General features: G+C 34.7%; 1 protein-coding gene across 5 annotated transcripts in view; it reads right to left on the bottom strand.

Moving 5' to 3' along the window:
- RYa-R (RYamide receptor) overlaps positions 1 to 17,598 on the bottom strand; it is a 173,737-nt gene that overhangs the window by 115,391 nt on the left and 40,748 nt on the right. For all 5 annotated transcript variants that reach the window (XM_070635054.1, XM_070635053.1, XM_070635057.1 and 2 more), the window contains 2 exons: positions 10,975 to 11,841; positions 7,635 to 7,781 (listed from right to left, as the gene is read on the bottom strand). In XM_070635054.1, the coding sequence (XP_070491155.1) occupies positions 7,635 to 7,781; positions 10,975 to 11,438 (611 nt within the window). In that variant the 5' untranslated portion in view covers positions 11,439 to 11,841. The remainder of the gene's footprint in view (positions 1 to 7,634; positions 7,782 to 10,974; positions 11,842 to 17,598) is intronic.

Below are 17,598 nucleotides of genomic sequence, written 5' to 3'. Positions count from 1 at the left end.
GTTGATCAGATGTCAAGTGATTCCTAAACGGGCTACTTTCTGGTTTCACTAAGAATACCGCTGGCGATGCCCATTATTAGCCAGTAATGCTCAGCGACCGAAGCTAATCAAACTCTTCGCCTGTAGGGTGGCAGCCTCACAAACAGGCTAGGTATAGCAAGTTTACTACCTGCTATATTCGAAACTAAACCGTAAAAAGAAGATTGGCATCTAGTGAGGAACCCTTCAGGGTCCATTCCTAAGAAATAACGAGGTTGACCCCTAAAACCCCCTAAACACGCCTCTTACTCAGATCAGACCTGATCAGATGAAACATAGCAATAATAATCCACCATTTCCATTTAATTCAGCTTAAAAGCTCTTCACATAATAATCCATATCTCATTGAATCTCAATGAGATATTTGAGATGATAATTTCCTTTTTTGAACCCTCAACATTTGGCCCCACGTGAAGATGAAAGATATGATGATGATGTGGGAATGAATTTCGTTATTTATTTTCATATTATAAGCTACTTAAAACGTCAAGTACAGATACAAACAATTTTCATCGGCTGAGGAAGGTGAATGAGAAGAGAAACAATTTTTTTGACGTTAAGTAGAATTTTGCACATTTTATTAGGTGATTTTTTAACAGCAAACGGAAGGAAATGCTGTTTTTTTGTGAATTTTTAGATGGGATAAGCTGAAAGAGTAATTGAAAAAGTTTTTGTGATTTTCTTGAATTTGCTTGATGCGTGAGAATTTTGGCCAGGAATTTTAATTTTTAATGAGTTTTGGTGGGACAGGGGTTGATTTTGAGGTTCAGCATCTTTCCCATCGTCAGCTTTGTTTGGTAATTTTTGAGGCAAAAATCCAAGCACGTCCCATTCCTCCTCAATTTTAGAAGGATTTCTCGAGCAAACCAAATTTACTTTATAGCAATTTTATCATTGTGTTACTCTACAAGTAGATGTAAGTATCTATATTACAATTCAGAATAAAAATTTTTAATTCTTTTTTAACAACAAAAAGAGGAAAAAATTCTAAAAATTTTTAATTAAATGAAATAATTTCTTGTTGGTTTTCTTTGTTGTGTGTTCAGCAGGGTTTTTAGCTTCATATAATTGTTTTGCATATTTAAATAAAAATCAAGAATTTTCATATTAAAATCCACAGCGTGTTTTTGTTTCATTAATTCATTAAATTAAATTTATCGTGAAACATTTTATTACATTTTTGTCAAATTTCTGTGGAATTTTGGAAAATTGTCGCTAAGAGGCAAAGAACATGCAAAGAACATGCTCTCGAGAGTTTGCTTATATTAAATACACTAGATGAGGATGCTCGTGAGCGTTACTCTCAGCTTGGTGTTCTCTTGAGAGCTCTCTAGTTGCCTGTTAGGGTCTGTATGATGAATTTGTCCTAATTAATCAGTTCTTCATCCCAAAAACATCCTAAATTCGAATATGATCCCTAATACCCCAAACTTTAGAAGGTTTAAAAGTATAAAGCAGATTTTAAACAACTTCTATGCATACCAATAATCCCGAAAGGACATGTAACTACTTAAAGACTAGTCATATAGCTGATTATCAATTGCTAGTTACTTGTCAATAAACTAGCCTTTGGAACTTGACTTTAGGATGAATAATGACATATTTGGAACGTTCTATATAACTAATTAATGTTAATTTCCATTAGCATGTAAATTTTGGGCATTCAAGCGGAAGCCAGCGATAGAGCCAGCTTCAGGAACCGACTGAGGGAGGCCATGGATCACACTTGATCTGTACGGCCAGCGAAGTAAGTAAGTAAGTACATTTTGGCAGGTTAAATGGCTAATTAAATGATATCTAATACTAGAGATTAACTGGGGACCTCATGTACTCCCTAATCAAGAAAAACAAGCCAAAATCATCCCTAAAATCAGCAAAAATTCATCAAATATCCACAAAACCTCCAACATCCTCAATTCTTTCCCTTTAAATCCTCTATAAAATCTCATAGATACTATAAATTAACTTTCAATCAACTGCCACTATCATTGATTTCTCATTTGATTTATTTTCAATAAGTTCCTGATTTTCAACATCACATTCAGCACTAGATATACTTGATACAACTACGAACGATAAATGAAGTGAACTATAATGATTGTGTTAGCTCAGCGATGCAATGAACAGTAAAGTAAGGATATAAAAGGAAGAGATGAGTACTTTTGCATGTTTATGTGGATTGATAAATGAGAACAGAGTTTGATTGTGCATCAAAGAACAAAAGATAGTGGATATGGATGTTTTGAATTCTAGGATAAATTGATAGTATTAAGTTGAATGTTGCAAAAACCAAGCAATTAGAGTAAGTCAATAAAAGGTATTCGACAATTGATTTGTTGGGCTTTAAAATTAGAAAATGACATTTGGTTTTGCAGATGCTGACTTTGTTCAGGTTGCTTAGTATTTGATTTGACGGGATTTGACTAACTAGAGTTGAAAGGTCAGTAACCCGAAACGATACAATGCGGTTAAATGCACTATTAACCGTGAAATTAGTCATTAAGGTGATATAAGGGCAACTACGCATACTATCTTGAGGTAAACTGTTTAGGGGCCGTTCACTTATTACGTTACGCAAAAAAACGAATTTCTAGACCCCCCTCCCCCCCTCGTTACAAAATGTCGTTACAAAAAAATTTTTTTGGTTGAGGCTGTTACAAAATCCTGGACCCCCCCTCCCCCCTAAAAAGCGAACTTAATAAGTGAACGGCACCTTACAGGATATCCAAAAAAATTTCAAAAATCATGACAGGAAGTATTATAGTCAGGGCGTAGATCAGTGGTGGACAACCTTTTACTTTCCCGGCACACCAAGATGGTAAGCCTCGACAAAAACTGCATGTGGCATACAGTGGGACTTTTCCAACAATTTTTGATGGCACTAGTGTTTCGCGGAACACAGATTGCTCCATACTGTCGAAGATTATTCAATTTTAAGTAAATTAAAGTAAAGTAAGTAACATCAAAAATAAACTACGTTAAATTACAGCTTTTTGCAATGAATTCCCTCAAATATATCCCAATATAATTGAATTAAGCAATAAAACTATAATATACAATGTAGTAAATTACATTAATTCCTTTTTCGTAACTTATTCCTTATTTTTCTTATTTGCTCACTCAAATTTATGTGTATATAAACTATTAAATTACTATCATAAATATTCAACAACATAACATAACGCTTCTTGCTCATTTTTACTTCTTCTCAATAAAATGCACAGCATATTTCAACAGTCATCTGTAGCTTTTATTCTCATGAAAAGAATTTCTTTTCAATTGCTATATCAAGAAGAATTGAGGAAAAATCATAAAATCCTTGTGGAAGTTTAGGTAGATTTTTTGATGTTTTGATGTTTTGGGTTCGATTCCTGGTCTGAAGAATTTTTAGGGCATTTTCCTTCAAAAGTAATGCAATTAAAGGCCCGCACTAAGTAGTTGGCTAGGTGACTGGCTAAGTGGCTTGCTGGATGTTCACTAGATCCTCTTATCATGAACATTTTGTGTCTAGATATTCCCTGGATCCTTCTGCTAGGTCATAATGTAACTGGATGTTCCCTGAATCCCATTGATAGAGCATAATGGTTTTGGATGTTCCCTGGATCTTATTATTATGGAATTATTGTGCCTGGATATTTGCTCGATTCTATTGCTAGGAAATCATGTAACTGGACATTTCCTGGATCTAATTGTTAGAGCATAATGTGTCTGCATGTTCACTGGATCTGATTTTAATGTTTTACTTATATTTTTCCCAGAAACTCAAGATTTTTCCCCGAAAATTCCCTGTAAGGGAATTTCAATCTCCTTTAAATGCCTCAGACAGCTTCCTTCACTTATAAATAGAAAGATTGAATGCTAAAAAAGGAGCAAAAATGTTCTCACGATTCCATACACAAGCTTCATGCTCAAATTCAAGAAAAATATTTCTTCCCTATTCCAATTTAATTCGTGTCTTTGGAGGAAGCGGAAGGTAAATGAGAAAACTTTTTATTTTTCTTCGTGCTGTAATCAATGTTCTTTTTAAGAAAAAAAACTCCTTCTTTTGTGTTGGAAGTGCTGCTTTATAAAATCTATGTTTATTTACATTCTCTGGAGTACAATTTATTCGAAAAAATATGTAAGGATTGTAATTGAAAATTGGAAGCTTTATTTATAAACACATGTCAGGAAATAAAAAAGTTTTAAATTAAATTGTAAAATTTAAATTTTGTTTAGAGTCGCTTTGGGGCTGTTCAGGTATTACGTGACGTGAAAAATCAACTTATGGAACATTTCTCACCCCTAATAGCGTAACATAGTAAGTGCTGTAGTCCAATAAAACGATAAGAGCAGCGTAATGAGCACTGGATAGAAAGGGAAGGTTTAATTGTGCTTTGTGCCACACTCCGTAACAACCCTCTATAACTTAGTGGAAGGAGCATGCGACCGAAAGCTTCAAGCTTCGAGCTTCGGGCTTCCAGGTTCCGAGTGGATTCGAGTCCCACTCAAGACTAAGAATATGATCTCAAAAGCAGAAATAGCTTGATTAGCTCGTGACCTTGCTTAATACTTAGTTTATTTAAGTATAGCAAGCTCAAAAAAATCCACAAGAAAAAGACGTCCTGGTGCTCCAAAAGCAACTTGGCGTAGAACAGAATTGGAGGAATGTCAATTAGATGTCAAAACATAGAATCTGTACAAGCTTTGTGAGGTCGCCAGTAACAGAGTCAGACGGAAAGCCTTTTGTAATAACCTAGGCTCCAAGTCAAAGCATGGTTCCAGTACGTAAGTGAGTAAGCTCTTAAAAGCATGTTCCTTGCCTATTAACCTCTGACTTTATTTTCCATAGAACTCATTAACTAAACCATTAACCATAAAATCACAGAGCCACATCCAATGTCTATTTTCACAAAAATTCAATAGAAAATACGCAAAAAACCAAAAATATTCATGTGAATTTCACAGCATATGTAAATATCAAAATTCACTTCAATGAACTAGTTGATGAACTTCCACAGAATCACACAAAAAAACCCACAGCCTTTGAATTACATGAGAATCAACAAATGTGAAAACTCAATGTCAATATTTTACATTCATATATTCTTTTAGATAAACAGTCAAAAGCTTTAAAGATATCAATCGATTCCGATGAAAATAATAAGAAGTCATAAAACATCATTCTAGGTATAAGAAGATGCCTTTACAAGTCGCACAGCAGGGAATTGAGAATCATATAACAAGAAAACGAAACAATTTTCTGCTATCTGTTTCAGTTTAACGTTTACTAGTACTGCTATGTGGAATAGAAAGCTATGGGATGTCGCTCAAAATTGCTACAAATGTGGTTAAAAATGAAATTTTGTTCGAGAAGAACTTAACGTGACATAGTTATGGCAATTTGTATGTCTATTCATACATAAGGAATTAATTTAATAGGAGTGAGTTGTAAGGAGTGAATAATCAGTAGGAATCGACTGGTAGAACCGAGCGATATAAATGAAGAAGGCTCTATCATACTTCTTTATTTACTTCGACGGCCATACAGATCAACTGTGATCCATGGCCTCCCTCAGATGTCGCCTAAAGCTGCCGGCTTCTGCCTGCTAATTGCCAATACCTAATGATTCTCTGTCACCAAATTAACACCAAATGGAAGCCACCTGGAGCCTTCCTCATTTGTGTTACCCACATGAGTGTACGCTTAGTTTAATTCCAGCATGATTCCAGCGAATGTTCAATCAGATTCTGGTTTATGAAAATTCCAGAGTCAAAATGTCCAGAAAACCGGCATCTTTGTTTTTGAACCTATAGAGTAGAGGCGCGAGGTTCAGTAGAATCTGGACACTACTTGAGTTACCTTCAGTTGATTTCTATCAACTGTATTGATCATTATATCCCTAAAATAAATCTGTTCAGCCTTATTAACGCTCTTTAAGTCATACAGTTAAACGCAATAAAAAAGCGACAGTCGCTTAATAGTTAGAGTGTCGGTCAAGAGACCCCAACGACCTAGGTTCGATCCTAGAGAATATCAACTCAAATTCGGGTGTTTTTTTCTCTGTTTCTGTCATATTAACTTGGTTTGTGTATCTGCGACACAAAAATTTTGTCAAGGTGCATAGCACAGGTATACTCTTGTCCAGGGGTAGGCAACCTATGAGCCGCAGCCTACTAGCCTGCCGCAAAGAATTCTTGAAAATGCAATGAACCGAGTGCCGTGTTTACTTTAGGTGTCCAGGCTTACCATTAAGGTTTGCCGTGAAAAGTAAAAGGTTGAGCACCACTGCCCTAGTCTATACAACTCTGCAGTATCGGATATACCATTATTCTATAATTCATTACCAAATTCAATAGTCGAAAACTAATTAAAAATAGCTTAAAACAATTCAAATCCAATTTTCCCTAAGATCAACATTAATCCAATTATCTTAATTGCAACAGACATCCAAGATCAATCTCACGGTAATTTCTTCTAGAATAAATGCATACAGCAATTGATTCATTCCCTCAACAATGCATAAAGAGAACAGTGCAACAATCAATAAATAAGATAAGGAACGAAGCGAAGTTGTTGTAACCTACATTGCAAGTTATGCTCAACTGATTGAGAATAAAATACAAGCTTTTTGTGGAAATGGCGAGGATTAACAATTGGAAAACGAGCTTAGACAAGAGATTTATTTTTAATGCAATAAAATGTTTTCTGTAAATAATTGAATTGTAAGAGAAACTGCGGGGAATAAATTTACTGAATCAAGCACATCAAGGAACTTGATGTTTTTTATAATTTTAATTGACTGTTTGATGGAGCTTTTATAGCACGTTCTGAGAGGTTTTGCCAAGCTGCGCAATGTGTTTGCTAACCGCTAAGTCGCTTTATTGACGGTAAGATGTGATGTTGCCTTGATGACACCTTGTGAGTCGAGATAGTTCGGAGACGAAATGGCTTCGGATTTAAGTACCTAATTATTATGATACCGACCAAACGGTCATGGATTCGAGATTCGGCAAAAGAAACTTTTTCATCTGTTCTTTTTTGACCCATACACAGTTGAATCGCGGCTCAGAGCCTTTTTGTGCTGCTCGGGTTTAAGAGTTATTCATAACTTCTATATCAAAATTCAAGAGTTCTTCCATCAAAAATTCAATTTAATTCTCAACATATTCCCAATTACGAACCCATTAAGCTCCTCATCTCCCATCACATCCTTAAAATCCACATCACATCTTTGATCATCTACAAAATTATCTTCCCGAATCTTCTTGTCATTACATAAAAATCTAAAATAGCAGCAACGAAAACACTTAAGGACAATTTTAACCTAATTTACTCTTTACATGCTGCTCAAAAGCTGTTAACATGTCAATTTACTCCACATACTGTTGCTGTGCTTCACAGATATTATTTCCATGATCAAAAAGTAATTGGATTTAAATTTGATGAAAAAGTTGCGATGAGGATGAATATGGAATTTTATAGAAGCAATTTTTACATCCATTAATGTCAATTTTATGGAACTTTTTATAGGCTAAAAATCTGAATAGCTTATTCAATCCCAAAAACCTTCATTTGAGGAAAAAGCCACCAAAAATTCCCAAATTTTACTCACCTTTTTGACAAGCGAGGCTTCAGCGGAAACATAATAGCAATATACCGATCGATACTAATTGCGACCAGCGTATAAGCACTAACAAGCACACTAATGGCTTGCGTGTAATTAACTATCCTGCATAGTAGTGAGCCAAAAGGCCAGTATCTGTGAAAATAAAGAGTGAAAATGGATTATTTAATGGATAAAAATCAGTTATAAAGGATGTTTAACAGCTGTTTGACATGGAAATGAATAAAAAGTTTTGTTTAATTTAATAAAGCTGATTTAACAAGTTTCAGTGAGGATTTTACAACAAGTTGTAGATTTGTTGTGATGGGAAATGATTTTTTGGTGTGGAATAGGAGCAAATTAATGGAAATGAGCCAAAGACAGCTATTAGGGTAACCTTGCCATCGAATCGACTCGACTCGACTCAAATGTACTCAACTTCAAGTCGATTCGGTTATTTTAGGTGTCTCAAGTCGACTCTAGTCGACTAAAAGCTCTGCTTAAATCCAACGCCAGAGCTCGAAATCGACTTGAATTTTGTGTGGAGTCGAGCCAACTCGAGTCAACTTTTTTATACAAAATTAGAATCGAATTTGAACTCTGTCCTTAGTTATGTTCATTAGTGTCTTGTCAAGGGCGTATTCAGCGAAAATATGGCTCTTGACCCAATCATCCCACCTGCCTTTACTCCTACAAGCAACAATCTCTCTACAAAGTTCCCACAAACTACAAACTACAAAGAAAAATAATTAAAAAAGCTCATTTAATAAATGCAAATTTCCACGAATATAAAAACTCATCAAAACTCAACTGTGCTGTATATCTGCATTCCAATTCCTTTAACTGCATTTTTTGCAAGATTGTAAATGAGAATTTATGTCAACTTTATGCAAAGTCCTGCTTTAAATGAACAACAGGGAAAACTTACATTAATTTAAAGCTAAATCAGCATTTGTTGGCAGGTAACAGAACTGAGTAGCACAAAAAAATAGTTGAAACTTTATGCTTCACAGAAAAAAAAAGTAAATTTGCACTTGAAGGATGAGATGCTGCACTAATGAATGAAAATTAATCGGTGTTGTTGACAATTAAACTTTTATTCTAATGTCCATTAGGGTTGAGTGGATTGAGAAAAATGACATTGCTGAGCTACAGCTGTCATTGAGATGGAATGGGGTATATTTTAGGGATTATTGGCTTTTGGAAGTTTTGACGGAGATTAAGTCAATCATCAGTCGACAATATCATCAGTTTGCATCGATTCAGAGTTGTCAGGACTCCAATGTACAGGCGCTTCCACTGGAATCCGAAATACAAAGTCCTGCCAACTTTGTATAGATTTTCGAGACAAAAGTCCAATAAACAGTCCGGTTCAGAAGCGTTTGGACTACATGACCATTAAATTAGTCATTCCTACATCCTAGATACTTTAATACTCCGATCAGAGTTGACAAGACGTTGAGAATCGAAAAATGAGTCTCCATTGATGTCCGGACTAAAAAAATTACTAAATCTGGGCTCCATCAAGACTCCATTGGAGTCAGAGTTTGTCTCTATTATTTTTTGAAGTCCAGACACCAGTGGAAGCTGTCAATAGAGACAGCATTATATTTGGTATTGGCAATTGGGAGGCGAAAGCCGAGGAGGCCATGGATCACAGTTGATCTGTACGGCCATCGAAGTAAGTAAGTAAAATACCAGTTAAGACTCCTCAATAATGCAGTCCTGTCAACTCCAACCCCAATATCCCAACAAACTTTTAAGTATCTCCACCACAATTTCTTCCTTTACTTTCTTCCTTCCTTTTCCCAATTAGAATTATTTTACTAAGTGTCACTTGAAACTGAATGAGTTGATGATGCAGCAACATTGGCTTCTTTTTATTATTAAAAAACTTTTCTTCTTCTTTCATTGGATGTACTTGAGAAATTTTGCTTTAATATAGTTTTTTGCTGTAATTTGATGATTTTTGTTTGGAAGGAGCAATTTGGCCTTGATTTATTATTGAAATTGATGACTGAATATTCTCGACTGTGATGATGGGATACAATTTTTTATGAAAATGGAAAGAGTTTGAAGTGTCCCCGAGTGGCACAATGAGGTTATAGCATTTTTTGGATTGATAGTCAACGACAAAACAGGTTTCCGCGGAAAAATTCTGCAAATATCTGCAGATTCCCGCAGTATCCTGAGAGTTTCCCGTTGTTTCGCTGTACAAAATGGTCAAAATGGACGGTTGTGGAGCCGCCATTCCCACTTCTTGACTTTTGTTCCCGAGAGGACAAAAATACGTTACAAACTAGTCATCAACTGGACATTAACTTGCCATAAAACAGTTATAACGTATTTTTGTCCACTCTGGATTAATACAGTGTCGGTGACCTAGCAAACATCTTGTGCTGCTCGGAATCTTCATTATATTATATTAAATATTAAATGCGATATTTTATGCTTGTCTATACTTTTTTTAATGGATTTTCATAAGACTCATTGAAAGAATAAATGCTAAGTAATACTTGAAAATAATTAGGAAATTTCCAATATTTTCTAAAAAGTTTTGAGGACAATAGCTTTTATGTTTACAAGCTCTAATTAACACAGGATTAATTATAAGAATTTTCAAGCTCAATTTTCCATAATTCATGCTTTTTGAAGTTTTAAAGCTGATAAAATTGATGCTTTATTGAAGATTGTAGAAGGGTTGGGGATTCAGTTACAAAATAAGGGTAGGAGAAGGGGCGTTGGCTTCGAAAAATCAATTTTCCGATCAACACATGTTTAAAATTGTCCATAAGTTAGTCAAACAAAATATGAATCCCTAACAAGCAATGAGACCGGTTTTAGGTACCGTTGGTACATTACTGTAAGAAGAGAGCTTTACAGACATGTCTGAATGCCTAAGTTGCCAATCTCAGCTCCATGCTAGGTTAAGTAACGCTTGTAATGTCACTAACTAAACCTCACTAACTTTTGAAGCCTCAACAAAGAGAAACGGCCGGGAATCAACCTAAAATCGCATGATTCAAAGTATGTCCACTCCCGAGCCTCACAAATGAAGAAGGCTCCGCCATGGAGCTGTTAAGGCTCCGCTAAACCTCTTTTAGTAATACCAAAGTGGTTGCCGCCACCATCTGGTAGCAATATTAATGTCATTTGACCTTCAAAGCTCCAAAGCGGAACGTTCTTCATTTGTGTTGCTCGGGACTGTCATGAAGACATGTCCTACTCGGGTTTCATCACTAAAAAAGCTATTACATAACAAAAAATTCAATTCACAACCATGTCAATGTCAGCTACAACTTTATGATCAATAAAAAAAAAGTGATATAAAAATAATATTGATACTCACTGCAGTACAAACTGTGAGATGAACGAGAATGGTATGCAAAAGAAAGCCATACTCATATCAGCAAGTGCCAAATTTGCAATAAAATAATTCGTAACAGTTTGCATTCTCGATGATTGACATACAATAAACACAACCATAGCATTACCAAGTAATGAGATAATAAAAATTGTTATATACATAAAATGTAGAGTCGCTTGAAATTCCATACTAAACCATCCTGATTCATCATGCTCATGGCTTGCATTACACTCAAAATCAGTATTATTGGTATTGCCAGTCATCTCATTGTGGCTCTTAAAGCTCGTACCATTAGCAAATATTGCATCGCCTTTTTCTATCGTATAGTTTAATATATGTTGAAAATGACTGTCATCGACAAGGATGTATGGATATTGTGATGCATAATACTGATGACTTGATGCGTTCCATCGTAAATGTCGTAAGTTATTGTTCTCGTAATCCATTTTTTTTGCAGCTTCACTTTTTTTAGTTCTTTATTATTAAATTTAAAGCACATACACCCACTTTTTTGATATATTATAGCTTCATATCCAGTTCCTGCTCATTAAATTTATCAAATGAGATTCACACTTTAATGTTTATTTTTCATCTTTTCGGTGTTTTTCATCATTATTTCTGTTTATTTTTTGTTTCACTTCCTTTAAGCACACACAAAAGTTTTCAGCCTGATTATCGCTTCTGCTATTTTTCTTCTGTTCTTCTACTTCATTGTCTGTTTTAATTTTTGTAACTTTTCGCACGAATCTTCTTATTATTTTTTGGAACTAACTTTTCCTTCTTTGGCTTTATTTTTCACATTTTCTTCTTGTTCCTTAACGTAAACAGCACGAAAGAATGCAGAACAACCTGTGAATTGAAATATTATCATGAAACTAAGCTATGAATTTATTTTTTTTGAAATTGATTTATTTGCAATGTTTACTCGAATGGGTGAAGAAAGAGAGGAATTTTTATCACATAATTAACACTAGTGTGCTATTGCATTTTTTGAGTTTGATGAGCTGGGGAATGTGGAAAGTTTTTTTTTTTTGAATGAATGATGATGTTTTGAATGAGATTGGAAATGCAATTCGGACTAAAATGCTATAAATAGTTAATTAAATTTAAAATGGATTAAAATTTAATTCCAAATTTAAATCTGTATGGATAACCCGAGCGATCAACATGAAAAGTGCTCCGTTATAGATCTAGTTAAAAAAATCTCAGTTAAAATAATCATACATGGCATCTAAATGGCAATCTTTATGACAATTAACATGAAAATTGCCACTTGCAAATTGTCATTTGGATGTCATGTGGACGCCATTTGGCTGCTTTGAAGATATTGTGTCGATCGGGTTGGAAGCAATGTGGCAGTCACTTGAGTATCATGAATGATTTGTACTGGTTTTCGGCCGAGTCCCGCAGAGCTGAATTTTCTGCATTCAGATGCACAAGCCTGCAGTTTTCGACCGTAACTTATAGTTCATCCACAGCTGTAGGCCTCCATATTGGACGAACTTTAATTTGATCGAGGCTGTAATTTATTTTGGTCATCTCGAGAAAGGTTATGAAGACAAATGGTTTGAACCTTGAAGCTTGAAAACCACAGAATGAATACAAACTTACTAAGAATTCTCGATACCAACCATATCTAAGTCTCAATATCTGTCAAGAATTCCTTCTGAAAAGGTAAAATTCAGAATAACATTCTTCGAAGATCGAAACTCGAATCCTTTCAGAATTATGAAAATACCTAATACTAAGCTGTTTATTTTTAATAGACTAGTTAGTAGCCTGAACATTATTTCCTGGAAGGAATTTTTCTGCATCCCAATAAATCTTAGAAAAATCGTTGAAAGTCTTTCACTTGACCTTTTGTGAATCTCCCTATTATATATTCAGTGTAGGTTTTAAATCTTTAATAACAAAGAAGGCTTAACAGATTATTTTAAATTTTCTCAGTAGATAATTCTGTATCTTCTAAGAACATATCAAAGCTCATTGGCATCATTGGCTCATCTGATATTAGATGATATCGTCATTCATGTTATTCAATGTAGCATATGTTCTCCTTGAACTTTTACATAGATCTACATTAGGGTTTATTGGCAAGTTATGTTCATTATAGATTTGATGCTGTAATCTTGGACGATACAAGCCTAATGGGCACACATTGAAGTGTAGTCATCTCGATGAAGAGCCTGTAATGCATACTTAGAACCAAATGTCAACCAAATTGACGAAAACAACCAAATTTGTTACTTTGCTGTCAATAGGTTCTAAGTATAGTGATTCCTTGTCGCCGTGGTGGCAGTATTTAAATGTGGCTCGATCAGGTTTGGTACATTTGGGAATTAAACGGAGTTTGGAGTCTTTTTTGAATCCGATTGAACTTCATATGAAGCTCTACATCTTATTTCGTGTCCCTTGGCAAATTCAAGCTCTCGAGCGCTTAGTATCCTTAAATATACTAGATGAGCATGCTCATAAGCATTGCTCTCAGCTTACTCTGCTCTTGGCAGCACGATTATTGCCTGCTAGGTTAACCACCCTTCTCCAAAACTCATGAACTCCATAAATGAACAGACCCAACACCTCTACATACGTAAATCAAGTTAGAAATAGCAAAAGGGCTCTAATTTTCCTAGTTGAGTTATCATCCTGCAATCTATTCTCTCAATTCTTTTTCACATTCAATTTTTATCACTTTTTCTTCTCGATTCAAATTGAAATAAATTTTATTCTATTTATCTTGAGCATGCATTTTACAGTTTTTATTTTACTCTGTAAACTTCTTCCACTTAAATAGAAACAAAGCAATATTGATCACATCCCGACTACTTTTATCCGTCGTAAAAGAGATAAATTAAGTTTTTTAGGAACTATAATGAAAATTTATTGGATAGTTTTAACAAAAATTTTTTACAATTCTACACAAGCATCTGCTGTATGTCTGCAAATATTTATTTTAGCTTTCTTTTTCTGTTATTTTAGTTAACAAATTATTTTTTATGCTGGATTTATTTCCATTTTGCAAATAAAAAGTTTAAGATTTTTTATGTAAAAAGCTATTTTGGTAATGACTGGATTTACTCATGTTTGTTTAGGAATATGCAGAAAGTATAAAAAAATTAGAATGGAAATTTTGCTAGCTCAAGCTGAAAGTTGGCATAAAATGGAATTATCTCGATCCATTTGGGGTTCTAGTTATCATGTCCTTTTCTTCATTTGCATGTTAATTGACCAAAAAAAGTACAAACTTTGCCGAATTTCTTCTTGATTTTCTGTGAAAATTTACCAAAATTAAAGATTCTGAGTCGTTTACTGATAAGGTTGATGAGTAACAAAATCTCAACTCATCTGTCAGTCTCTTCCCTTTTTCAAGAACACAACGCAGTGGTATATACAATGCTTTAAGGACCCTTACGCCTGTCTTATGAAATTGAGACACTATAATTAACAATCTGCTGTACCACATCCGTTAATAAGGGGATCCGAACCACAAGTTAGCTCTGCACATTGCAAAGATACGAGTACGTAGTAAAACCTGATGCAGCCAATACACTTATGGGGAATCTTTTATTTTTCACGGCACACCTGCCAGCAAAGTCTCGACTGAAGTTTCACATGGCATACGGTTCATTTCATTTTCAACAAATTTTGGCGCACACTAGTGTGTCACACAAGTTACTCACTACGGTCAAAACGTAACAATGTTTTGTGCTTTTCACGGTCAGACACTATCGCACAACCAAAATCACAATTTTTTTAAGAAATTCAACAATTTTGTTGCTAATTACCACGATATCAACTCTACAAACCCCAATTTTACCATCACATAATTTCCAAACATTCCCAAACCCCATTGACAAAATTATTCAAACTTTTCTCATTTGGTTAGTTTCTAAAGTGATTAAATCTTTATGAATTTATTTAAAAATAAAGGTCAATTAATTAATTTCCTCAAAAGTTTTTGTCATTTATGGTAATTTTAGCAAACTGTTGCCATAAATGATATTTTTTAAGAGGTTAATTAAAGCTTTGAAATTGCTTTGAATAGCTCATAAAGGCAAAGAGACTCAAGAGACATAGGATTTTATTAATGAGTGCACCGAGAGGGAAGTGGTATGAAATAGTCGGTGAATAGTCATGAATGGACTAAAATTCTAGATGTAGTTATTAACAGGACAATAACTTGACATTATTGTATGCTAAGGGTACGTCGCCATGTTGATGGCAAACCATCAGAATAATAAAGATTCTCGAACGGCACAATGAGGCTAACCCGTAAAAATGGGTCAAAATCAGCAGACATGATCATTTATGGTCACTTCACGTCTTTCCGTTAGTACAGCATCATATCGATCGCCTAGCAAACACGTTGTGTTGTTCGAAAACTTAAGAGCATTGACAACTATTTTATGATCAATTTGGAAGCACAAACATCTAAAAATTCACATTTCCCTCAGCATCCTCAGATACATACTTCAAATTAGAATAATAAGAAATTTCCAGATTATTTCCCTTAATACACACATATCTCAAAGCTCAAAACCCCCAACACCAACACCAAAAAATTCACCCACAATCTTTAAAAGCTCAACAAGAATCTAGACAAATACTTTCTTAAATTTCTCATGTCAACTTGACTTAAAGCTTGTTGTAAATGTGTCAGACGTCTACCATGAAATATTGTGTTGACTTTTACACAAAGATTCTCATTGTTGAGCGACTGTAAAAATGTTGTGTCTAAATTTATGGTGCCCTCTGTGGATTTAGACAGGCAAGATTTGTAGTGAAATTATCATGTATCCAAGTATGCAGAATAACTTTAAACCTACACTCGGTCAGTTTTGGATGAAAACAAGGCAAAAGAATGTAATTAAATGTTTATAGCGATGATGTAAAGACTGTGGGTGATTAAGGGACATTATGTACATTTTGTAAAGCAGCATAAATTTTTGAGTCGCTAATTGACATTCTATGCATATCTGGGTGGACAAATGGAGCGTAGGAAGTAGAGCATAAGGACAATAATCCAACAGAAGCGAAGGGGAATGCGAAGTTGTCATGTTTAAGGCTTAACGACAAAATGAGGTTATTGTGCCTTAAAGTCATGTTGCTGACTGTTTTAGTCAAGGGTTAGACCAGGTCAGACGCTCCAAAAATACAGGATAATGCTCACTGTACTTATATGGAAAGGAGCTACAGTAAGTACAGTAAGTACAGTAAGTACAGTAAGTACAGTAAGTACAGTATGTACAGTAAGTACAATAAGTACAGTAAGTACAGTAAGTACAGTAAGTACAGTAAGTACAGTAAGTACAGTAAGTGCTGTCAATTAAGTCAATGCCTTAGATTTGCTGGATTTCGATCCATTTTGACGTCCAAAATTGAAATTTGACACAATATCCCACTCGAGGAAATCACAAACTTCCAGTCAATAGTCTTCAAGTCATAAAAGAAGTCCAACCACATATATCTCCACTCCACCTAATTGCTGCCTCTTTTAATGCTTTTAAAGAATAAGTAAACATCACCAATTTCCATAAAAAAGTCACCATCCACACAAAAATTATAAATCTATTCATAATGGACGTGCAAATAGAAACAAACCACAATTTTCATATCGGAACTGTACATTCATCATCTCATACCCTCGTAAAAATTATTAGCAATTTATTCTCATATCTCAATGTCATGTCGCAGTCTTTCATTACTGCAACTATCTTTTACGGTTCTTCATTCACAGCTTTAAGCTTTCATTCTTGAAAGAAATTATTATTAATTTTATGACTTCGTGACTAGAAAGGGCAGCAGGGTAGCAGGGATGTAGCTAGGAGGTGGTCTGTTGAGTATGAGTTGCAGAAGGTGTCTTATGAGGTTCTTGGAAGGCATTCAGGGAAGGATAGGGCGACAAATCTGGCATGGAGTCTAGTTGAAGACCGGACTTCATGAAATGTGGCTTCTGGACAGCATCAAGCCTGTCAAATGATGTCAATTGATCAATTGATGTCAAATCTTAGAAATTCTCACAATTTACTTCTTTGCTACATCCCTGCCTGACTGAGCACTCAATTATCAAGCACAAAAGCGCTTTTTTTACGACCATAGCAAAATTGAATTTTTATAGCACATTTTTTTTTAATTTGATGATGAATTTATTGATTTTAAGATCATTTTCATCTCAAATGGAGACGACTTTATTGACTAATTTATACCGTAAGGAGGATTCATGTCCTCGTTCCTTTATCCATAGAATATGATGTCCAATTCCAGTCAGATGAGTGATTTATTGCTAGAAAAAAAGCGACACTTGCAACCCACATTTATTTCACTTGGGAATTTCCATTTTCATTTTTTTATTTCCATCCATTCGAGCATTTTTGTCGTCGAATTGATGATTCTATTCTGAATATTTTTTTCATTTGCTGCTGATGCTGTTGCTGTTTTGAATTATGTATAAATGAAATATTTCTATAATTATGTTTTATGTAACTGATGCGATATCGGACTTAGTTCTTCTTATTCATTAAGAATTGTGTATAGCGAGCTGATGTGATAAGGAATTTTGTAGGAAACAGTAAAGCCTCTATGTGATGTATGTGGTTATTTATTTGG

The sequence above is a fragment of the Chironomus tepperi genome, unplaced genomic scaffold (genome assembly GCF_022539635.2).
Source record: "Chironomus tepperi strain 1889 unplaced genomic scaffold, CSIRO-AGI_Ctep_v1 contig_85, whole genome shotgun sequence".
Taxonomy (NCBI): Eukaryota; Metazoa; Arthropoda; class Insecta; order Diptera; family Chironomidae; genus Chironomus; species Chironomus tepperi.
Note: the sequence above shows the minus strand (reverse complement) of the source record. Positions and strands in the feature narration are given on the sequence as shown.